At 41.6% G+C, this 25,862-nt stretch overlaps 1 protein-coding gene across 5 annotated transcripts in view; it reads left to right on the top strand.

The window, feature by feature from the left end:
- Elapor2 (endosome-lysosome associated apoptosis and autophagy regulator family member 2) overlaps window positions 1–25,862 on the top strand; it is a 195,387-nt gene that overhangs the window by 111,604 nt on the left and 57,921 nt on the right. For all 5 annotated transcript variants that reach the window (XR_010065695.1, XM_039108238.2, NM_001109345.1 and 2 more), the window contains 6 exons: window positions 2,609–2,695; window positions 4,876–4,981; window positions 5,752–5,904; window positions 6,480–6,568; window positions 15,328–15,508; window positions 16,071–16,199. Coding sequence is in view for 4 of the 5 variants with exons in the window: in XM_039108238.2 (XP_038964166.1) it covers window positions 2,609–2,695; window positions 4,876–4,981; window positions 5,752–5,904; window positions 6,480–6,568; window positions 15,328–15,508; window positions 16,071–16,199 (745 nt within the window). In the remaining variant the exon portion in view is untranslated. The remainder of the gene's footprint in view (window positions 1–2,608; window positions 2,696–4,875; window positions 4,982–5,751; window positions 5,905–6,479; window positions 6,569–15,327; window positions 15,509–16,070; window positions 16,200–25,862) is intronic.

Raw genomic sequence — 25,862 nt, 5'->3', positions numbered from 1 at the left:
AACAATCTACAAAAGAGAAAGATAGATTTGACAGCTGGTAAGTCCATGTGATAATGTCCGGCTCCATCCTGCTGCTGACTGTATTGCTATACCAGCACGATGGCCTGCCTTTTAGCTATCTCCACACTTATCTGTTTACCTGAGAAAGTAGTATCCTAACCTCTGTGCATTTTTGAAGCATTACGCAGAGAGTCCAAGATGTCTTTTTCATTATTTATTCATTCACTTTACATCCTGATCGCTGCCCTCCTCCTGGTACCCCCTCACACAGTTTCTCCCCCATTCCTTCATCCTGTGAGAGGGTAGAGGCCCCTCCTGCTTATCCCCCAACCCTGATACATCAAGTTTCTGCCCCACTGAGGCAGCCCAGTCGGCGCAATGGGGTCCATAGGCAGGTAACAGATTTAGGGACAGTCATCACTCTAGTTGTTGGAGGACCTACGTGAAGATGGAGATGCTACATATGTGTGGGGGGCCTAGGTCCAGCCAGTATATTTTCTGTGGTTGATGGTTCAGTCTCTGAGAGCCCTTAATAGTCCAGGTTAGTTGACTCTGCTGGTCTTCCTGTAGAGTTCCTATCCCCAGGTTTCCCAATCAATTCCCCCAACTCTTCTACAAGACTCCCCAAACTCCAGTCACTGTTTGGCTGTGGGTCTCTGTTTCAGTCAGCTCCTGGGTATAGCCTGTCAGAGCACAGTTATGTTAGGCTCCTGTCTACAAACATAATAGAATATCATTAATAGTGTGAAGGGTTGCCTATGGGATGGGTCTCAAGTTGGGCCAGATATTGGTTGGTCATTCCCTCCGTCTCTACTTTATCTCTGTCCCTGCATTCCTTTTAGACAGGATATATTTTGTGTTGAATTTTTTGTTGGGGGGTTGCTGTCCTTATCCCTCTACTGAGGGTCCTGCCTGTCTACAGAAAGTAGCCACTTCAAGTTCTGTAACCCCACTGTTAGGAGTCTCACCTAAAGTTACCACAAAGATTCCTGGGAGTCTTTCCCATCTCTGGCACGCCCTGGAGATGCTCCCTATTCCCCTAGCCCTCACCAGCCACCGATTTCCCATATTTGATCCCATTCTCCTCCCCACCCCCACTCCTACCCTGTTCCCTCTCTCCATATGCCTTCTGTGACTATTTTATTTGCCTTCTAAGTGAGACTCAAGCATCCTCACTTGGGCCTCCCTTCTTGTTTAGCTTCTTTGGGTCTGTGGAGTATAGCGTGTGTATCCTGTACTTTATGGCTAATGTCCACTTATAAGAGAGTGCATATCATGCCTGTCATTTTGGGTCTGAGTTATTAAAGATGATATTTTCTAGTTCCATCCATCTTACCTGCAAAATTCACGATGCTCTCCCTCTTAATAGCTGAGTAGTTTTCCATTGTGTAAATGAACCACATTTTCTGTATCCATTCTTTGGTTGAGGGGCATATCAGATGTTTTCAGTTTGTGGCGATTACTAATAAAGCTGCTATATGTTTTAATGTGAAATGTATTATCTCTAATTGTTTTAATTAGCATGGTAAATGATTAATATTTACTCCATTACAAAAGGTTAGGAATTAGATTTTGTCCATCACCACTTATCTACACATTTAGATTACATCCTGGGAAACTAACAACCAGAGCAGACTTTATTTGCTAATTGAAAATTTTTACTGCCGTCAATGACATTTACAAATAAATGCAGCCCTCACTCCTCAGGAAAGAAGTTTCTTTTTGCAACAGATGGAGATTAACACAGAGATCAACCACTGGTGATAGATCAGAGAATGAGTTACCATGGGTTGCTCATCCCTAGTTGACAATACAACTCCCAATCCTAAGACCCAGGGAACATGGCAGAAGATGAAACAAAAAGATTTCAAGAGCCCAAATTTCAGACACCTGCTGTGAGATAGTGACATCTAGACATGACAGAAGTTGCACCAATCGAGCCTTAACACTATGGTTGCCAAATAGAACTGATAATGACAACCCTGGTCAACATGCCAGTGAGGAAAGGAAGAAGCTCACAAAACCCCACCCCTAGATGAAAATCTTCATGCTGTCAGTGACTGTGGAGTGAGGAAAAATCAGTTTTCTCCAGGGTGTAACCGCTAATAGGTCACCAAATTGCAAATATTCATCCTTAAACACGTGTCCATGTGAGTAGCAATGTGGACTCCGTACGTGTTTTTATGTGTATAATAACTACGAAAAAAGAGGGCAAGAATCCCAAAGTGGGTGGGGATGTGTGGGAGGGGCTTTCAGGGGAAGAATGAGGGGTGAAAATGATTTTAATACAGTACACTCATGTATGAAAATCTCAAAAAAAGAAGAACTTAAATAAAATCGACTTTGCTTTTAAGCTTGAATTTGCATGTGAATGTGAGTTATTAGAACATTTGGACAAGTTGTGCGGAGGGTTTGTAGTGACTTTCCAGTGATGATTATTCCCACTCTCCTTAATGTCCTTAACGCAGCCTCCAGGGGTTTGCTTGTGGGAGATTGCTTTGTTGTTTAAAAGGGTTTGAAGGGTGTCCTTGCAGCATGTGCATGGACAGAAATGAATGAAAGCTATTATCCCACAAGGTTTACTGAGCCCCTTTTGTTTGATTCGCAGATTCAGAATGACCAGTGCCAGGAGATGGATGCCACCACAGACAAGTGGGTGAAGCTCACAGACAACGGAGAATGGGGCTCCCACTCCGTAAGTCCCTTTCTGTGTCTTTCTTCTTTGACAACCCCATTCTTTCCCTTCCCTTCCCCAACTATGTATAAACATTCAGTCTATGAAAATAAAATGCACAACGTGGTGGGTTCGTTTAGTGAAAAAACTGCCTTTGTGTTTCTCAGACTGACATTTAAATTTCTGGCTTATTTTTCTGTTTCCCCTTTTCCTTAGAATGGTTTCCTATCTCATTCACATCTCAATGGTACTCAGTGATGTAGAAAGCCAGGTAAAACCGGTGTAAACTGTTACAAAGCCTGAGTTTGCAAGTTTACAAATACACCGGCCACATGAGATAGTCTAGCTCCTCTGATCATTGGTTAGATCATGAATTAACTTTATTCCTTGTTTTCTGCAGTGCTGTTAGGAAGAGATTTTTTTTAGGTTTACATTTTGGGCCTTTTGAAGGGTCTAACATTGGATAGATATGATTGTCACAAAATAGTCCCACTTTTGGAATCTCAACCTACTTTCTATATGTTTGCTACCTGCTGGTAAAAATTCTATTCTCTTCGGTCACGTAGTATAATTTTTACTTCTGCCCAGAATGTCTCTTTCAATGCTCGAGTCCAAGAGGCTCAGACGACATGTTTTAACACTTCTTGTATTATTTGTGACATTAGAGTGAGGCAGGGTTTTAAACCATGGCTCTGAGTCAGAGCTGTGTTTGTGTCGATGGCTTGTTTAGTGTCTTTGTGACTGCTCTTTCTTCCATTTCAGAGGTGAGAACAGTCTTCCTATATCAGATAAGATGAAAGCAGGAAAGGGCCTAGATGCAGCCTCCAGTGTGAAACCTGAGTTCTCTTTAAATAACCGACTATCATGCCAATCTTGGTGTTTGTACAAATGCCTCATCCTTGAGTCTACACAATGCAGACTTTCTGGAGGATTTTTCGTCTCTGTGCTTGAAAGTGATACTAGTATTTCTCGAGGTCCGTTCACCTCAACGCCCAGTGGGTGGGGCTTTGGCAGCAAGTGGGCATTCTTACCTTTATAGAAGGAACTCAAGAGAATGGGTGGAACGCGTTAGTCCTCCACATCTCTGCCAGGGTAACGTAGTCGAGCATATTTTTATGTTGTGGAGCTTTAATTTTATCAGCCAGGGTGCGTAGAAGAATAAAGGCATCGAATGAAAAAGCAAAGGCCTAATTTTGGGTTAGTCACCTGCATCAGCAAGAAACGTATTAGAAAATTCATTTGATTTATATGTTGGAAATGCCCCAGTGGCAAAGGAAGCAAATGCTAGTATCACGCAGCTTCTCATGCCAGACTTAAATCACACTGCCCATAAAAAGTGCCTTTTCTCTTGTTCCCCTCACACTGTGGCTCACTGAATGGTTTTAAGGAGCCACGGAGCTATGGCAGGCCATTTTCTATCATTGACTAAAATACCCAAGGTTGGATATTTTCTAAATGTAAAGGGCTTATTTAATTCAGTTTGGGGGGTTTAGAATCACACACTCGAGTCTTCCCAGCTCTGGTGAGGGTGGTGATGGTGGGAGTGCATACAAGAGGCTCACGTGGTGAAACAGAAAGGCAGACCAGTGGAGATCCAGGCTTTCTCTTTAACTGCAGGCATTCCTCACTGCATGAGAGCAGCATTAGCCATTTCTAAGGCAATGGTCTCCAGGATCTCCCTTCAGTTCCACCTCACAAAAGTTCACTACTGCCACACTGTGGCCCAGCCTTCCAGCACACAGATCTTTAGGGACTAGCACACAGATCTTTAGTGCCTGCCTGCCTGCCTGCTTCCCTCCCTCCCTTCCTTTCTCTAAACTCCCCCCCCCCACCCTTTCCTTTCTCTCCAGCTCAGAGATCTACAGTAAGAATAGCATTACTGTTAAATTTTATGCTTGAATGAAAATTCATTTTACCCCTTCTGATGAAGCCCTCTGGCTATAAGCTACAGCTTTAAAGTTTAAAACCAAGTTTATCTTTTGTTTTGACTTCGCTTCTTTCTTAGTATATTAGTATGGATTGTCTGATTGTTCCATTTTTTAATTTTAAATTAACTTCATTAAAGCTCAGGCTGAAATGAAGAGTATTTAAATTTGTCAATTCTATTTTAATGGTGTTCATATAAGGGATTGGAAGAGGTTTGTAAGGCCATGGTTAGAAATATCTCCTCTGACCTAAATGTCTTGTGTTTCCTTCTGCAGGTAATGCTGAAATCAGGCACAAATATTCTGTACTGGAGGACGACAGGCATCCTTATGGGTTCTAAGGCAGTCAAGCCTGTGCTAGTAAAAAATATCACCATTGAAGGTATTTCATAGCTATGTGCCTCAGGACTCACTTGTCCAATTTTATTGTTGACATATTTGTTAGCATGTTGGTTTAACTGACCTAAGTATTCATAATAAAGACAGATATCAGATATCATGCATGTCTAAAGACCTTAGTTTATGTCCAACAAATTGATTAATCAGTTTTCTCTGTCCTTCTGCCCTCAAACAGAATTACCTAATAGCTGTAAAGCAGTAAACACAATAAATGGCAATCTTTGGTGGTTTTTTTTAAATAAAATAAAGGGGACTTGTTTACGAGAGCCCATTACTCATTAGAGATATGTAAATTATACTGGTTAATCTGATCATTACTATATCCATAAAAATAATAAGAGTCTGGCTGTTTCCTAAACCTCTGTGCCTTTCTGAGCCAGATGGGTCACTTTTGGCCCAGCTGAGCCACTAATAAACCCTGTCGTGGCTCATTCTCAAGTAGACTCTATCTAGTCACAGCAGCAATTCTTCTTTATTAGAGTTTGGTATGTTTTCCCAGAACCCATATGCTTGCTCCCAAGATGCTAGCTCATTAGTCATTGGGACATCTGCTGGACCAAGCTGGAATCTCAAACCAATAGCCATTTCTAGGGTCATTCTTACTTGCTTGCACACCATCAATTTTCCCTTGTTCCAAGTAAATAAAGATTGTGGGCTCAAATTACTATTGCTATTTCTGTCTTCTCTGCAGAAGCAGCAAATGGTCATTGTACTGGGTTCTCTTCTCCAAGCCCTGTTTTCCTTTTCGTGCAGGAGTGGCGTATACCTCGGAGTGCTTTCCATGTAAGCCAGGCACTTTCAGCAACAAACCAGGCTCATTTAACTGCCAAATGTGCCCCAGGAACACCTATTCTGAGAAGGGTGCTAAAGAATGCATCAGGTGTAAGGAGGACTCCCAATTTTCAGGTAAGGCTAATTGACATGTTTTATTCCTCTCTTTCCACATTAATTGTTGGCCAGGTGCATTCCACACGGTTGAATGAGTGTGGCAGCAATGGTGGATCACACACCAATGGGATGAAGTGAATACATGTTGAATTGATCCCCATGTCCTTCTCTGCATGACTTTCTCCCTTTATGATTTTCCTTACTCCATCGATGACTGGCGTTTGCATCAGTCTAGCCAACTTTTTAATTTCACACAGTTTGTTACCATAAAGGCTGTAGCCTTGTACTTAGAAAGTTTTAGTTTGTTCCAGATTTCCAGTGATCATTGACAAGATAGAAGGACTCTAATATCCTCTGGAAACAGTCATCCTGAAGCAGATGTGTCCTAGAAACATTGTTATCCTCCTTCCAGAGAGAATGAAAATACAAACCTTTATTTGCTTAAGGCTTGGCTAGTTCTACTCGAATTACTCCAGCACAGTGATTTTTTTTTTCTAACATGTTAGCTTGCTTTTGTGTTTTGATATTCCTGTTTTTCTTATGGTCAAAAGGGATTGGTCCATTTCTGAAGTGTTGTTTTGTGTATGTTACAGAGGAAGGAGCCAGTGAGTGTGTGGATCGTCCACCCTGCACTACCAAAGACTATTTCCAGATCCATACTCCCTGTGATGAAGAAGGGAAGGTAGTATCAGTAGTGTTTAACTCGGCCTGTGTTGCTCAAACTCTCTTCCCGGCATGAGCACACCCTGCTTTGTAACTGGTGTGTGCAGACAGTACAGAGGAAATCTAAGAGTTTAGGTGCTACATACTGCCTTTGCTTTTACCTCAGAATTAGTTCTCTGGACATTGTATGTAATCTTTATGGTATTTTGGTAAAACTTCTCTGAGAGGGTTTTAGTTTCATAAAAACATCTCACATTTGCCCCCATTTTTCATCTTTAAAACAGGTTGATAGGGGTTGGGGATTTAGCTCAGTGGTAGAGCGCTTGCCTAGGAAGCGCAAGGCCCTGGGTTCGGTCCCCAGCTCCGAAAAAAAGAACCAAAAAAAAAAAAAAAAAAAACAAAAAACCAAAACAGGTTGATATTACTCTCTACCTCATGAAACTTCTTTGGGAAGACCTAAGATACTCAAAGTAAGGTTTCTAGCTGAGCTTTTTTTTTTTTTTTTTTTTTTTTTTTTTTTTTTTTTTTTGTGATGAACGCCTCACATAACACATTATTACTATCTTTTTAAAAAATTGTATTGTTTCAGATCGCTTTTTTTTAAACAAAATCCATTTTTTCCCAGAGGACAAATGATCCAGAAGAAGATAGCTTGAAATACGTACCACAGCTCACAGGATGAAGATGCCTTGTGGCTTGTGTTGACCTGTGAGAAACTCGGGTCTTGTCAGAGAAGCTGTGTGGGCACAGGCTGATTCAGTTATGGTAGACTTCTGTGTAATCATGTTTAGAAAACACAGAGTAATTACCACATGCACGGCTGGGGGAAAATGCACAGATAAACTTGGCAGTGAACCCATCATTGTCTCAAAGAATCAGCCGGTACTGGCCCTGCCAGCGAGAAGCTGAGGGTGGAGTCTACTTCAAGTGTCCTTCGGAAATGTTTGCAGCCTGAGATGGGGCATTTAGGTTTTTGGAGATATCAGCAAATGCTATTTTCCTTTCCTAGTTTTGTTATCTGCGAGCGCTGTTCTGTACTTTCTGTATTTATGTGAATGTGAAGCTTCCTTTTTGCCTTTAACAACTTTGAAGGAATTTTGAGTTAAGTAAGTATATACTAATTTAAAGTGATTAGTGGGATTTTTAGTAAGAAACACCACTATTATTTTTAATAAGAATGCTAACTCAAACGAACAGCATTAACTACTGAAGGGTTGTAGAGTAAGGTTGTCAGCGACTCCATGATAATGCCACGCGAGGCTACTTTAATTTAGAACATGCATATAGAGAGGCGCCACTACAATGGAATAAAAAGTATTGACTGTAAGACCCTTAAAATAGATCTTTCTTAGCTAAACTTGCCTTACTTACTGGTAAAACTAAATTTAGCCTATTCTATGTAATGATGATTAACTCAGTATTACTGCAGAATGAATGAATGAGATCTATTAATGCATTGTATCTGAACAAGACGAAAATATGCTAAAACCATTCCTGCAACATCTCTGAGTGATTTAGTATATTAATGAGTATAATGCCAGTGATCCGTTTAACAATGTCTGGCTGACATGGCCTAATAGAATGAGGCCATCGATATTTAAATATAATTTAGAACACACACACATACATACACAGCACACACTTGCCAGATGCATGCATATACATGAAATGTGTGTTTTTCAGATAAGTCAGAGAATCTCTGAACAGGCTCTTGGTATAGAAGAAAATGATGTGCCCATGTTTCATAAATTCAGTGCACTTCTTTTTAAAATTTTTTATTGGTTATTTTATTTACTTACATTTCAAATGTTATCACCCTTCCTAGCTCAAACCCCCATCCTACACTCATTCCTCTGCTTCTATGAGGGTGCTCCCCCCCAACCCACCCACCCACTCCTGACTCACCACCCTAGCCCTATTCTGGGGCATCAAGCCTTCACAGGACCAAGGACCTGCCCTCCCATTCATGCCAGATAAGGCTATCCTCTGCTACATACGCAGCTGGAGCCATGAGTCACTCCATGTGTATTTTTTACTTGGTGGTTTAGTCCTTGGGAGCTTTGTGGGGTCCAGTTGGTTGTTAATAGTGTTGTTCTTAAAGACAAAATCTCACCACATAGCTTTGACTGGCCTAGAACTCTGTGTAGAGCAGACTAGACTTGAGCTCACAGAGATCCTCTTTTATATGTTTAACCGAGATCCATGTGAACATGGTCGCTCTTCTGTAATCTTCACGCTATTCTGGTACAACTTCTCTCTGTTGAGAGGGGTTTGGTTTCATCAAACCGTTTTGTGTTTGCATCTCACTTTCTGCAGAATGAGTTGGTTGTTGGTGTCTCACCTGCACTGTGAGCCATCTGGTTCTAAGCGTCATTAATATTAATTAGTGTCTTTTCCTGTCAGCTACACTAGGAAACATATGTCTCTGTTAGAAAGACAGAGAAGCAGTTTGTTGTGTATGGCAGGAAGGTTTGTAAGGGAAGCATGGATCATGGAGGATTCATAACTCGATTTCCCCATGTTGAAATGTTTAAGGTCTATTTTAATTTCTAAAAATCTTCTTTGCTTACATTGGAAGCAACCGGATATTTGGCTTCTCAAATCTATTTGCATGTTTTATGGTTTTTCATTCTCATCAGACTGACCCTTCTTTAGTGGTGCTGTTTGCAGCTCTTGAGTAAGTTGTTTAATAGTTCTAATCTGGGGCCAGGTAGATAGCTTTGTCTGTAAAGTGCTTGCCTTGAAAATGACATGAGGTCAGTTTCCAACACCCACGTAAGAAGCCTGGCTTGGTGGCATGTGTTCGGAATTCTAGGGATGGGGACAGAAAGACAGATCCCTAGAATTTGCTGGCCAGCCAGCAGCCTAGCTTAATTATGAGAGATCTTGTTTCAGGGCTAAAATTAAAAGGAGGTAGATGGAGTCAGAAGAGTGATGCCCTAGGTTGATGTCTGGCCTCCTTATGTACTCCCAACTTTAATCTGGAAACCCCGCTTCACTTGTTTACGAACCTGGAGATGACAATGTGTTTGTCCCAAAGAGGCTGGCAAGATCCTTTTCTGACATGGCATCTTGGTTCTTGTGTAGGAAGCAAAATTTCCCAAAACGTAGCTGCTCATTCATTTTTAGTAACGTGAGTCAGGAAATTAGTGAATATATCAGGATCTTAAATCTGTTTTTCTTTTAACTCGTTAACTTAAACTGGAAACTTGAAGTTAGTGTCTCTCCTATGATTCTTTATTTGTTTAGATTCTCTTGAATTTTATGCTGCCTTTCTTGAGCAGGGAGTTGAGGGCCTTTTATGAATATAGTATCTAATTTGATGCTTTTAGCTACTTAGGAGGAGTTAGCTGGAGTGGCCGTTGTTTTATAGATGGCCACAGAGGTGGAGAGAGAAAGTAGGGCATTAAAGCATATCATGACACGAACCATGACATGAATGTGGAAACAGAGCTGTAAAAATAAAATAACACTATTTATCATTCTGACGAAGACATCTGAGTTTAGACCATTTTCTCAGCACCCTTCTTCATTCACCACAGTGCGTCTTCCACAAGCATGTTTGAGGATTCATTTGAGTGGCGTTAAAGGCTTGCTATGTATGATTCTTGCTGACTAGAAGCAAAGGTAGAGGACTGCCCATGTTTTCTGTTCTCTGGTTTTAACAGACTCTCTACTGCAGAAGTTGTTTTAAGGGACAAACAGTACTTTCAAAAGTTTGTTGGATGAAAGGAACAGTTACTCTCTGCTCTACAAACCTCCGTGTAGCTCCGATGTCGATTCCTGTATTTGTGTTGGACTACTCCCCCTACCAGTGTTCACATGCCAATTTTAGTTTAGAACAGATAAACCTGCTATTCTGCTTTTTAAGTGAGGATAACTAATTTTAGCATGGTCAGTCTTTGGAGTATAGCAGAGTTACCTTTTTCAAAAAATTTTTTTGCATTGTTTTGTGTGGAATAGGATAACAAGAAGGGGTGTGACTGACGGCTCTCATGGAGAGCAGAGGGTGTATTGTTCCGATGCTCAGAGCACATGGAAAAGGCCATAGGGGCTTCTAGAAAGTATAGTTTAGCTACAGTTCTTATTATTCAAAGAGACGCAGGAACTACTAATACTTACGAATTATTAGGATTGCACATAAAGTTTCATCCATTCTTCTTTAAAGTTACACTTTTCTTTGATTATAACTCCGTGAAAAGCATGGTAAGAAAGGCTGTGGCTCCCGCGGATCCCGGCCCGCAGCAGCTCTCTTCTCCCAAACCCAGTGGGAGAGAGACCTCACCGCCTGGTCAGGTGGGCACTCCTGAGGCTGCAGAGCGGAGGAGACCACCAACACTGCCCACCCCTGCCCACATCCCTGGCCCAAGAGGAAACTGTATAAGGCCTCTGGGTTCCCGTAGGGGAGGGCCCAGGCGCGGCAGGACCTCTGCGCCTGAGACACCGCCGGAACCTGAAGGAAACAGACCGGATAAACAGTTCTCTGCACCCAAATCCCATGGGAGGGAGAGCTAAACCTTCAGAGAGGCAGACACGCCTGGGAGGCCAGAAGAGACTGGACTCTGCGCACATCCAGACGCCAGAGGAAAACACCAAACGCCATCTGGAACCCTGGTGCACGGAGGCTCCCGGAAAGAGCGGCGCAGATCTTCCCGGTTGCTGCCGCTGCGGAGAGGACTTAGGCAGTACCCCACGAGCAAACTTGAGCCTTGGAACCACAGGTAGGACCAACTTTTTCCCTGCAAGAAACCTGCCTGGTGAACTCAAGACACAGGCCCACAGGAACAGCTGAAGACCTGTAGAGAGGAAAAACTACACGCCCGAAAGCAGAACACTCTGTCCCCATAACTGGATGAAAGAAAACAGGAAAACAGGTCTACAGCACTCCTGACACACTGGCTTATAGGACAGTCTAGCCACTGTCAGAAATAGCAGAACAAAGTAACACTAGAGATAATCTGATGGCGAGAGGCAAGCGCAGGAACCCAAGCAACAGAAACCAAGACTACATGGCATCATCGGAGCCCAGTTCTCCCACCAAAATAAACATGGAATATCCAAACACACCAGAAAAGCAAGATCTAGTTTCAAAATCGTATTTGATCATGATGCTGGAGGACTTCAAGAAAGACGTGGAGAACTCCCTTAGAGAACAAGTAGAAGCCTACAGAGGAATCGCAAAAATGCCTGAAAGAATTCCAGGAAAACATAAATAAACAAGTAGAAACCCATAGAGAGGAGACACAAAAATCCCTGAAAGAATTCCAGGAAAACACAATCAAACAGTTGAAGGAATTAAAAATGGAAATAGAAGCAATCAAGAAAGAACACATGGAAACAACCCTGGACATAGAAAATCAAAAGAAAAGACAAGGAGCTGTAGATACAAGCTTCACCAACAGAATACAAGAGATGGAAGAGAGAATCTCGGGAGCAGAAGATTCCATAGAAATCATTGACTCAACTGTCAAAGATAATGTAAAGCAGAAAAAGCTACTGGTCCAAAACATACAGGAAATCCAGGACTCAATGAGAAGATCAAACCTAAGGAGAATAGGTATAGAAGAGAGTGAAGACTCCCAGCTCAAAGGACCAGTAAATATCTTCAACAAAATCATAGAAGAAAACTTCCCTAACCTAAAAAAAGAGATACCCATAGGCATACAAGAAGCCTACAGAACTCCAAATAGATTGGACCAGAAAAGAAACACCTCCCATCACATAATTGTCAAAACACCAAATGCACAAAATAAAGAAAGAATATTAAAAGCAGTAAGGGAAAAAGGTCAAGTAACATATAAAGGCAGACCTATCAGAATCACACCAGACTTTTCGCCAGAAACTATGAAGGCCAGAAGATCCTGGACAGATGTCGTACAGACCCTAAGAGAACACAAATGCCAGCCCAGGTTACTGTATCCTGCAAAACTCTCAATTAACATAGATGGAGAAACCAAGATATTCCATGACAAAACCAAATTTACACAATATCTTTCTACAAATCCAGCACTACAAAGGATAATAAAGGGTAAAGTCCAACATAAGGAGGCAAGCTATACCCTAGAAGAAGCAAGAAACTAATCGTCTTGGCAACAAAACAAAGAGAAGAAAAGCACACAAACATAACCTCATATCCAAATATGAATATAACAGGAAGCAATAATCACTATTCCTTAATATCTCTCAACATCAATGGCCTCAACTCCCCAATAAAAAGACATAGATTAACAAACTGGATACACAATGAGGACCCTGCATTCTGCTGCCTACAGGAAACACACCTCAGAGACAAAGATAGACACTACCTCAGAGTGAAAGGCTGGAAAACAGCTTTCCAAGCAAATGGTCAGAAGAAGCAAGCTGGAGTAGCCATTCTAATATCAAATAAAATCAATTTTCAACTAAAAGTCATCAAAAAAGATAAGGAAGGATACTTCATATTCATCAAAGGAAAAATCCACCAAGATGAACTCTCAATCCTCATCCTCGGTTGGTTTATATACAGGTGTGCAATTTCTAGGCTTGAAAGTAAAATGATGCTATCTGGTGCTGGATAGAGGAGCCTTACTTTTTATTATGGCAGCTTGCTATTTTTGTAACATGGTGATTTGGTTGAACACAATAAAGTACAGTAGTAACTGAAAAAAAAAAAAAGAACATCCTATTTCAGAGATCGAGTCTAGAGAGGTAGCGCCTAGGTTTAGGGGACTGGCTGCTCTTCCGATTCCCAACACCCACAAGGCCGCTCGTGCCGTCTGTAACTCCATTTCTAGGTGATGCAACAGATGATGCAGTTCAAGAAAAAATGCATGTAAAATCTGAAAAAGAAATCATTTTTATAAAGGTCATATCGATTATTTTGTGATAAACGTAAGAAAACATTTTTTAAAAATGATTATTGTGTCTTTTCTTTCTTTCTTTAAGGAAGGATATTATTGAAAGCAAGCCTCCAACTCACTGTGGACCTGTGGATGGCCTTGAATTTTTTGGCCCCCATCTCTTTCAAGCTGGGATTATAGTGTGTCTTGATATTTAAAAAATATTGCAAATCTGAGAATGTTGCTCAGTTTCAGGAGCATTTTCCTGGTGTGCACAAAGCCTTGTGTTCAGTTCCCAAAACCTCATGTAAAGTCAGCATGGTGGAACACACACGGAATCTCAACACCCAGAAGTTAGGGGAAAACTGGGTGTCGTAGCATGCCTTAATCCCACTGGGAAGGCAGAGGCAGGTGGATGTCTGTGAGTTCCAGTGAGATCAGCCTAGCCTAGAATGTGATGTCCAAGACAGCCAGAGCTGTTACATACAAAGGCAGCAGGGACAATATTAGGCACTGTTCCAAGAGAAAGCCAAGGCAAATTATGATTACATATGCTTAAGGGGGACACTGTGAGGTTAGAAGAAAGGGACACAATGTGGAATAGTGAGACCAGTACTGAGCTGTGAACACACGAGATCCAGTTTCAACAATTTTGGAGCAAACGATGTGCTGTCAGAATCTACAGTTATCAATGTCTCCAAACTTATATTTCACTCAAATGCTCTGTATGTACAACTTTCGATAATTGGAAATACCACAATAAAACATTAAATACATCAAAAAAAAAAAGAAAACTTGTCTTACAAATGAGAAAAAAAAAAAAAAAAAAAGAAAGGCTGTGGCTGGGGTAAAGGAAGGGAGTAATGGCGCCAGTCAGTAAGCAAGCAAGAGTCACCATCTTGAAGTCGTTGGCTATAGATGGAAGTGAGCAGACGCAAGGGCAACACTTGTTTGTTTTTATCTTTGAGATCATAAATTAATTACATGTTCCCCCATTCCCTTTCCTCTCTCCAAAGCTTCTCAAATGCCTCTCCTTGCTCACTTTTGAATTCACAGCCTCTTTTGTTTATGTAAATGTGTATAATGTATATATGTACATATTTCTACATATAACATGCTCAGTCTGTGTTTTGTTACTCATATGTATGTGTACAGAGGTGAGCATTTGGTAGTTGTTTACATTTTAAAAAGCATGTTGTCTGTGTTGTAAGGGCACGTACGACGTAAGTTGAAAGCTACTGCACTGTAAAGGTTGTGTCCAGAGAATAGGAAGCTGGCTCACTCGGTACAATGCTTGCCACAGCCATGAGAACACAAGCTTGGTTGTCTGGAACTCACATTGAAAATTGAGTGTAGTCCACTCCTGTATTCCCAGAACTGGGAAGAAGAGACAGGAGGACCCCTAGGACTGACAGACTAGTCAGTATAGCTGAATCTGCAAGCTTTACGTTCAGTGAGAAGCTCTTTGTCAAAAAAATAACCCAGAGACACTCGAGAGATGTCTCCTCTAGTAAAGCCACTTACCATGAAGCACCACCCTCCCCAGACCCACAAGATGGAAAGAAAAACCAACTCCCGGGGGTTCCTATTCCCTCCCTCCTTCTCTGCCTACACACACACACACACACACACACACACACACACACACACACACACACACTCTCTCTCTCTCATTAAAAGGTGAATAGCAATTATGAAAGACATGTTCATATGTTCATATGTATGCCTACACACACATGTACATGTAATGATTATTTTCCTACCTACTTTTTTCCTCCATATTTTGAATGAATATTTCCTCTTTTTCCTCTCATTGTCTCTGTTTTAGGTTCTCTCGGCTCCCTCTTCTCCACTGTTTGTAATTCTTTAGATTATCAATTTAGCATCTTTGTTGTAAAGATGTTACATGATATGCTCTCAGTTTTAATTTTAAAAGCTCTTTTATTTATTTTTTCCCCAGACACAGATAATGTACAAGTGGATAGAGCCGAAAATCTGCAGGGAAGATCTCACAGATGCTATTAGGCTGCCCCCTTCTGGAGAGAAGAAGGATTGTCCCCCTTGCAACCCAGGATTCTATAACAATGGCTCTTCTTCTTGCCATCCCTGCCCTCCCGGGACGTTTTCGGATGGCACAAAGGGTAGGGTGTCTATCATGAATTGCACGTTCAGTAGAACATTTCTGGTAGACTTGTAAGCTTGTTCTCAAGGGCTTTCTTTGAAAGGCTTTAGGAGACACATTTACTTCGTTCAGATGAGTAAGCATTGCGAAATATTGATAATGTGAGGCCATGGTGACTTACCTCCCACCCATATGATGAGGACAGTCTCACTGGCAGTGTGTGTGTGTGTGTGTGTGTGTGTGTGTGTGTGTGTCCATCTTCTTTAACAATAATATATTTAATTATTCTTTGAAAAATAACCCTATCCTATTGAGTAACCATGGATAATCACTCATTCACCAAGGTGGGCATAATACGAAGCAACGTACAAACAAAGCAATCAAATCTGTACATGTGAGTCTGTACTCTGTCTAGAAAACAATTTCCAGATCCATTTGGGAAAAATGTGCTAAGCAAATTGGTGGTAACGTAGTATCTGTCCCTCATAGCTATCTGGTAATTTTAGGGTAGAGGTGCTTGGCACAGAGAAAGCTGTCCAGATTCAGACTAATGCTATTGTATACTCGCTCACCTTCTGCAGAATGCAAGTCGTGTCCGGCCGGAACAGAGCCAGCACTTGGGTTTGAATATAAATGGTGGAATGTCCTTCCCACCAACATGAAAACTTCCTGCTTCAATGTTGGGAATTCCAAGTGCGATGGGATGAATGGTGAGTTTGGATTCTACGTGCACGGTTATGGCAGCGAAGACTCTGTTCGCTTATAGACTTAGCTCTTTAGACATACTGGGCATGTTTGTGTGGAACTATGTCTTACGTGGCTGTGTGTTCACCTTTCAGCCCTTATATAAAAATCAGGCAATCAATCAGATGCCTTTCTTAAAGTAATCACAACCATGGTGCTTCTGCCCTTTCCACAGCTCCACTTCCTTTGGTTTTAGCTTTCGATTGTCAATAGCAGTATGTAAATACCAATTAGAAAAAGCATAAGCAGCAGCTCTCTGCTCCCAGACACCGTGGGAGAGAGACCCGACCGCCTGGTCAGGTGGGCACTCCTGAGGCTGCAGAGCGGAAGAGACCACCAACACTGCCCACCCCTGCCCACATCCCTGGCCCAAGAGGAAACTGTATAAGGCCTCTGGGCTCCCGTGGGGGAGGGCCCAGGAGCGGCAGGACCCCTGCCTGAGACACCGCTGGAACCTGAAGGAAACAGACTGGATAAACAGTTCTCTGCACCCAAATCCCGTGGGAGGGAGAGCTAAACCTTCAGAGAGGCAGACAAGCCTGGGAAACCAGAAGAGACTGCTCTCTGTACATACATCTCGGACGCCAGAGGAAAACACCAAAGGCCAGCTGGAACCCTGGTGCACTGAAGCTCCCGGAAAGGGCGGCACAGGTCTTCCTGGTTGCTGCCGCTGCAGAGAGCCCGTGGGCAGCACCCCGCGAGCAAACTTGAGCCTCAGGACCACAGGTAAGACCAACTTGTCTGTTGCAAGAAGGCTGCCTGGTGAAATCGGGACACACAGAGGCAGAATTCCTCTAGGACCGGGCACGTCCTGTGTTTACCGGAAGTCCCACACCCGCGGATCCCGGCCCGCAGCAGCTCTCTGCTCCCAGACCCTGTGGGAAAGAGACCTCACTGCCTGGTCAGGTGGGCACTCCTGAGGCTGCATAAGCTCCCGGAAGGGGCGGCACAGGTCTTCCTGGTTGCTGCCGCCACAAAGAGCCCGTGGGCAGCACCCCGCGAGCGAACTTGAGCCTCGGGACCACAGGTAAGACCAACTTTTCTGCTGAAAGAAAGCTGCCTGGTGAACTCAAGACACAGGCCCACAGGAACAGCTGAAGACCTGTAGAGAGGAAAAACTACAAGCCTGAAAGCAGAACACTCTGTCCCCATAACTGACTGAAAGAGAGGAAAACAGGTCTACAGCACTCCTGACACACAGGCTTATAGGACAGTCTAGCCACTGTCAGAAATAGCAGAAGAAAGTAACACTAGAGATAATATGATGGCGAGAGGCAAGCGCAGGAACACAAGCAACAGACACCAAGACTACATGGCATCATCGGAGCCCAATTCTCCCACCAAAACAAACATGGAATATCCAAACACACCAGAAAAGCAAGATCTAGTTTCAAAATCATATTTGATCATGATGCTGGAGGACTTCAAGAAAGACGTGAAGAACTCCCTTAGGGAAACACAGGAAAACATTAATAAACAAGTAGAAGCCTACAGAGAGGAATCGCAAAAATCCCTGAAAGAATCGCAGAAACCCCTGAAAGAATTCCAGGAAAACACAATCAAACAGTTGAAGGAATTAAAAATGGAAATAGAAGCAATCAAGAAAGAACACATGGAAACAACCCTGGATATAGAAAACCAAAAGAAGAGACAAGGAGCTGTAGATACAAGCTTCACCAACAGAATACAAGAGATGGAAGAGAGAATCTCAGGAGCAGAAGATTCCATAGAAATCATTGACTCAACTGTCAAAGATAATGTAAAGCAGAAAAAGCTACTGGTCCAAAACATACAGGAAATCCAGGACTCAATGAGAAGATCAAACCTAAGGAGAATAGGTATAGAAGAGAGTGAAGACTCCCAGCTCAAAGGACCAGTAAATATCTTCAACAAAATCATAGAAGAAAACTTCCCTAACCTAAAAAAAGAGATACCCATAGACATACAAGAAGCCTACAGAACTCCAAATAGATTGGACCAGAAAAGAAACACCTCCCATCACATAATTGTCAAAACACCAAACGCACAAAATAAAGAAAGAATATTAAAAGCAGTAAGGGAAAAAGGTCAAGTAACATATAAAGGCAGACCTATCAGAATCACACCAGACTTCTCGCCAGAAACTATGAAGGCCAGAAGATCCTGGACTGATGTCATACAGAACTAAGAGAACACAAATGCCAGCCCAGGTTACTGTATCCTGCAAAACTCTCAATTAACATAGATGGAGAAACCAAGATATTCCATGACAAAACCAAATTTACACAATATCTTTCTACAAATCCAGCACTACAAAGGATAATAAATGGTAAAGCCCAACATAAGGAGGCAAGCTATACCCTAGAAGAAGCAAGAAACTAATCGTCTTGGCAACAAAACAAAGAGAGTGAAAGCACACAAACATAACCTCACATCCAAATATGAATATAACGGGAAGCAATAATCACTATTCCTTATATCTCTCAACATCAATGGCTTCAACTCCCCAATAAAAAGAAATAGATTAACAAACTGGATACGCAACGAGGACCCTGCATTCTGCTGCCTACAGGAAACACACCTCAGAGACAAAGACAGACACTACCTCAGAGTGAAAGGCTGGAAAACAACTTTCCAAGCAAATGGTCAGAAGAAGCAAGCTGGAGTAGCCATTCTAATATCAAATAAAATCAGTTTTCAACTAAAAGTCATCAAAAAAGATAAGGAAGGACACTTCATATTCATCAAAGGAAAAATCCACCAAGATGAACTCTCAATCCTAAATATCTATGCCCCAAATACAAGGGCACCTACATACGTAAAAGAAACCTTACTAAAGCTCAAAACACACATTGCACCTCACACAATAATAGTGGGAGATTTCAACACCCCACTCTCATCAATGGACAGATCATGGAAACAGAAATTAAACAGTGATGTCGACAGACTAAGAGAAGTCATGAGCCAAATGGACTTAACGGATATTTATAGAACATTCTACCCTAAAGCAAAAGGATATACCTTCTTCTCAGCTCCTCATGGTACTTTCTCCAAAATTGACCATATAATTGGTCAAAAAACGGGCCTCAACAGGTACAGAAAGATAGAAATAATCCCATGCGTGCTATCGGACCACCATGGCCTAAAACTGGTCTTCAATAACAATAAGGGAAGAATGCCCACATATACGTGGAAATTGAACAATGTTCTACTTAATGATAACCTGGTCAAGGAAGAAATAAAGAAAGAAATTAAAAACTTTTTAGAATTTAATGAAAATGAAGGTACAACATACCCAAACTTATGGGACACAATGAAAGCTGTGCTAAGAGGAAAACTCATAGTGCTGAGTGCCTGCAGAAAGAAACGGGAAAGAGCATATATCAGCAGCTTGACAGCACACCTAAAAGCTCTAGAACAAAAAGAAGCAAATACACCCAGGAGAAGTAGAAGGCAGGAAATAATCAAACTCAGAACCGAAATCAACCAAGTAGAAACAAAAAGGACCATAGAAAGAATCAACAGAACCAAAAGTTGGTTCTTTGAGAAAATCAACAAGATAGATAAACCCTTAGCCAGACTAACGAGAGGACACAGAGAGAGCGTCCAAATTAACAAAACCAGAAACGAAAAGGGAGACATAACTACAGATTCAGAGGAAATTCAAAAAATCATCAGATCTTACTATAAAAACCTATATTCAACAAAACTTGAAAATCTTCAGGAAATGGACAATTTCCTAGACAGATACCAGGTATTGAAGTTAAATCAGGAACAGATAAACCAGTTAAACACCCCCATAACTCCTAAGGAAATAGAAGCAGTCATTAAAGGTCTCCCAACCAAAAAGAGCCCAGGTCCAGACGGGTTCAGTGCAGAATTCTACCAGACCTTCATAGAAGACTTCATACCAATATTATCCAAACCATTCCACAAAATTGAAACAGATGGATCACTACCGAATACCTTCTACGAAGCCACAATTACTCTTATACCTAAACCACACAAAGACACAACAAAGAAAGAGAACTTCAGACCAATTTCCCTTATGAATATCGACGCAAAAATACTCAACAAAATTCTGGCAAACCCGAATTCAAGAGCACATCAAAACAATCATCCACCATGATCAAGTAGGCTTCATCCCAGGCATGCAGGGATGGTTTATATACGGAAAACCATCAACGTGATCCATTATATAAACAAACTGAAAGAACAGAACCACATGATCATTTCATTAGATGCTGAGAAAGCATTTGACAAAATTCAACACCCCTTCATGATAAAAGTCCTGGAAAGAATAGGAATTCAAGGCCCATACCTAAACATAGTAAAAGCCATATACAGCAAACCAGTTGCTAACATTAAACTAAATGGAGAGAAACTTGAAGCAATCCCACTAAAATCAGGGAGTAGACAAGGCTGCCCACTCTCTCCCTACTTATTCAATATAGTTCTTGATGTTCTAGCCAGAGCAATCAGACAACAAAAGGAGATCAAGGGGATACAGATCGGAAAAGAAGAGGTCAAAATATCACTATTTGCAGATGATATGATAGTATATTTAAGTGATCCCAAAAGTTCCACCAGAGAACTACTAAAGCTGATAAACAACTTCAGCAAAGTGGCTGGGTATAAAATTAACTCAAATAAATCAGTTGCCTTCCTCTATACAAAAGAGAAACAAGCCGAGAAAGAAATTAGGGAAACGACACCCTTCATAATAGACCCAAATAATATAAAGTACCTCGGTGTGACTTTAACCAAGCAAGTAAAAGATCTGTACAATAAGAACTTCAAGACACTGAGGAAAGAAATTGAAGAAGACCTCAGAAGATGGAAAGGTCTCCCATGCTCATGGATTGGCAGGATTAATATAGTAAAAATGGCCATTTTACCAAAAGCGATCTACAGATTCAATGCAATCCCCATCAAAATACCAATCCAATTCTTCAAAGAGTTAGACAGAACAATTTGCAAATACATCTGGAATAACAAAAAACCCAGGATAGCTAAAGCTATCCTCAACAATAAAAGGACTTTAGGGGGAATCACTATCCCTGAACTCAAGCAGTATTACAGAGCAATAGTGATAAAAACTGCATGGTATTGGTACAGAGACAGACAGATAGACCAATGGAATAGAATTGAAGACCCAGAAATGAACCCACACACCTATGGTCACTTGATTTTTGACAAAGGAGCCAAAACCATCAAATGGAAAAAAGATAGCATTTTCAGCAAATGGTGCTCGTTCAACTGGAGGTCAACATGTAGAAGAATGCAGATCGATCCATGCTTATCACCCTGTACAAAGCTTAAGTCCAAGTTGATCAAGGACCTCCACAGCAAACCAGACACACTCAAACTAATAGAAGAAAAATTAGGGAAGCATCTGGAACACATGGGCACTGGAAAAAATTTCCTGAACAAAACACCAATGGCTTACGCTCTAAGATCAAGAATCGACAAATGGGATCTCATAAAACTGCAAAGCTTCTGTAAGGCAAAGGACACTGTGGTTAGGACAAAACGGCAACCAACAGATTGGGAAAAGATCTTTACCAATCCTACAACAGATAGAGGCCTTATATCCAAAATATACAAAGAACTCAAGAAGTTAGACCGCAGGGAAACAAATAACCCTATTAAAAATGGGGTTCAGCCCCCAGTGAACTAAACTGGTGGGGGGAGGGCGGCAATGGGGGGAGGGTTGGGAGGGGAACACCCATAAGGAAGGGGAGGGGGGAGGGGGATGTTTGCCCGGATACCAGGAAAGGGAATAACACTCGAAATGTATATAAGAAATACTCAAGTTAATAAAAAAAATGGGGTTCAGAGCTAAACAAAGAATTCACAGCTGAGGAATGCCGAATGGCTGAGAAACACCTAAAGAAATGTTCAACATCTTTAGTCATAAGGGAAATGTAAATCAAAACAACCCTGAGATTTCACCTCACACCAGTGAGAATAGCTAAGATCAAAAACTCAGGTGACAGCAGATGCTGGCGAGGATGTGGAGAAAGAGGAACACTCCTCCATTGTTGGTGGAATTGCAGACTGGTACAACCATTCTGGAAATCAGTCTGGAAGTTCCTCAGAAAATTGGACATTGAACTGCCTGAGGATCCAGCTATACCTCTCTTGGGCATATACCCAAAAGATGCCTCAACATATAAAAGAGACACGTGCTCCACTATGTTCATTGCAGCCTTATTTATAATAGCCAGAAGCTGGAAAGAACCCAGATGCCCTTCAACAGAGGAATGGATACAGAAAATGTGGTACATCTACACAATGGAATATTACTCAGCTATCAAAAACAACGAGTTTATGAAATTCGTAGGCAAATGGTTGGAACTGGAAAATATCATCCTGAGTGAGCTAACCCAATCACAGAAAGACATACATGGTATGCACTCATCGATAAGTGGCTATTAGCCCAAATGCTTGAATTACCCTAGATCCCTAGAACAAACGAAACTCAAGACGGATGATCAAAATGTGAATGCTTCACTCCTTCTTTAAATGAGGAAAAAGAATACCCTTGGCAGGGAAGGGAGAGGCAAAGATTAAAACAGAGACTGAAGGAACACCCATTCAGAGCCTGCCCCACATGTGGCCCATACATATACAGCCACCCTATTAGACAAGATGGATGAAGCAAAGAAGTGCAGACCGACAGGAGCCGGATGTAGATCGCTCCTGAGAGACACAGCCAGAATACAGCAAACCACTGAACTGAGAATAGGTCCCCCGTTGAAGGAATCAGAGAAAGAACTGGAAGAGCTTGAAGGGGCTCAAGACCCCATATGTACAACAATGTCAAGCAACCAGAGCTTCCAGGGACTAAGCCACTACCTAAAGACTATACATGGACTGACCCTGGACTCTGACCCCATAGGTAGCAATGAATATCCTAGTAAGAGCACCAGTGGAAGGGGAAGCCCTTGGTCCTGTCAAGACTGAATCCCCAGTGAACTAGAGTATGGGGGGGAGGGCGGCAGTGGGGGGAGGGTTGGGAGGGGAACACCCATAAGGAAGGGGAGGGGGGAGGGGGATGTTTGCCCGGAAACCGGGAAAGGGAATAACACTCGAAATGTATATAAGAAATACTCAAGTTAATAAAAAATAAAATAAAATAAAATAAAAAACCTCAAAAAAAAAGAAAGAAAAAGCATAGAAAGAAATACTTAAAGTTTAAAATGGCCAAGTGTTCTAAGTAGCTAATGAAACCTCATGCCTTTTATTTTTTCTCTTCCAGCCTAGGATGTGAATTATTCCTTTGTGTGGTTACGTCTGCTTCCTGTCCATTAGTGACTTAGTAGCCAGCCATCTTGTTTTTTAGATCCAGTGCTCAGGTTTCACAATATCTGTGTTCAAATAACTCTCTCAATAAAAATCTCAAAGCATGGGAAAAAAAACATGCAAAAAACATGCCAAAGAGAATCTCTCCCTCCCTCCCTCCCACCCTCTCAGCTGAAAATGCAAAAGTTCTCAACTCAGTAAAGATAGAACATAAATTCTATGCTGAAGTTGCTAAAATCCACGGTAAGGAAAAGCTTTTAGCCATTGAGCTGTGAAGAAGGAAAAACAACTTCTGTGCCAGCATTATTCTCACACCTCAAAATGGGAGAATTAAATAGTGGTAGGTGCTAAGATAGAAAAGGTATGAAATGGTAGAGCTTGGTGTATCCACTGTGGGTCTCGCAGCCGATCTCCCGAGGATAGATGTGTGCATGGGGGATTGGAGGTGCCCAGGCTGCTGTATTAATCTTGCATTCCATGTAGTCACTTTTCAAGTAGATATTGAACTTCATGTTTAAAGTCACAAACACCAGAAGACATGTCCCACCATGACACCATGGAGGGTGACAGCATCTTACATCATTTGGTGTTCTAAGAAGCAGTAAGTTACTAAATCCCTTTAGTCTGGCTCATTCCTGGGCCATACATGGTAAAGGGGTAAAGATTTCAAATTTCCATTTTCAGTAAAGTCCCTGACTGTGTTCTTAAGATGCCATTAAAACCCACTTAGTCAAAACTTGCAAATGTAGCAGAGCTATACAGGACAGTTGCTAACATTCTTCCAACAATCCTTCTTGGTCACATTCATTTTGACATCTGACACTGGCAGGCGTTCTAACCGACAAGGGTAAACAGTGGAACCCAGCCTTTAATTTTAGCAGCTCACCATCATTTTTATCCACTTACATTTCTCCATCTTACATTTGATCCTTGTCTCTAAGTTTACATGAACAGTTTTAAAATTGCATGTTTGGAATCAGTATCTTTCCAAAGCAGATTTGGGACAAAGGCTATGGGATGTTCACTTGAGTATAGAGATCAATGGGAAGAAATGGAGGCTTCAATAATTTCAAGCCAACAGATGAGTGAAAGACCAAGACCTGATGTATATTAAATTTGAAATGTTCTTTATTGCCCAATAACACCACCATAAGAAATTTATCCCCTGAGGGAAGAGGAAAATGTAGGCTTAGATTTTTTTTAAAACCCATTTTTAATAAGGGTTCTTAAATGCTTTAACATCCCTTCCAGTCCACCACCCACCAAAGGTGGTAGAAAGGAAAGGTTAATAGGGCCAAAGAGGATGTGGACCTGTTTAGAAATATTTCTTTGAAGTAAATCCAGTCTGCGTTGTCCGGATGTCAGCAGTTCAAGTCACGCCAATCAACAGTGGCAGCTTGATCCACTCGCAAACACCGTTCACAAATCAGCAATGACAGGTTGATCTAGGAGACACTGCAAGGCTCTGCCAATCGGCCAGAGTCTACAGCAAGAAGCTACCAGAACACCACCAGAAGATTTTTGGTGTGTTTCTCTGCATGAAGTCATGACAAAAGATGACCAACAAAGAATGGCAAGGTGTACCAATGCCATCCAGGGTTGTCTACTGTCCATTGGGCTATATTTATGTCCTTCCCAAACATGTGTTTCCTCAAGTATGGGCTCTAACAAAACATCACATGCCCTTTTGCAGGGCTACCTGCAGAGAAACACCACATGTCTGTTATCAGCAAAATATCCTCCCATGGGGTCTACTTCAGCAAAAACATCCTCTCATCAGACAATTTCCAGAAAAACATCACATGACACAACGGAGTCTCCAAAGAAACCAGAAATTTCCACTTCAGGAAACACTACAATAATTATCTTTCTATGAGAGTTGATAACCCTAAAATGTGTCTTATGATTAAATTTAAAGTCAGGAATTTAAGATCAATTAGGAAATTAGGACTGGAAAAGCAAGCATATTGGATGAATCTACAAAAGACCTAGTACGTATGTGTGTGTGTGTGTGTGTGTGTGTGTGTGTATGTGTGTGTGTGTGTATTTGCTCACTACTACAGACTATCAGAGACAAATATAGAAGACTCTAACTCTCACAGCAACACTTGATTTACTCATTATCAATTTATTCAAAGGCTATATTTTAAAATCATTTTAAAGCAGCAAAGTAAAATAAGACTGCAAAGATAAAGAGAGGTATGTGTTTTCTGTGACCTGGAGTCTCTGTGCCATTCTGTAATGAACAGCGTACAGCAGGGTCAAATGGAAAAGCTTGGGAAGCCAGCCTGCCGGAGGAAGGACTGGAGAGTTAAAGCGGGCGTGTGCACACTGGCTTGGAT

This window comes from Rattus norvegicus, chromosome 4, assembly GCF_036323735.1.
Source record: "Rattus norvegicus strain BN/NHsdMcwi chromosome 4, GRCr8, whole genome shotgun sequence".
Lineage (NCBI taxonomy): Eukaryota > Metazoa > Chordata > Mammalia > Rodentia > Muridae > Rattus > Rattus norvegicus.
Note: the sequence above shows the minus strand (reverse complement) of the source record. Positions and strands in the feature narration are given on the sequence as shown.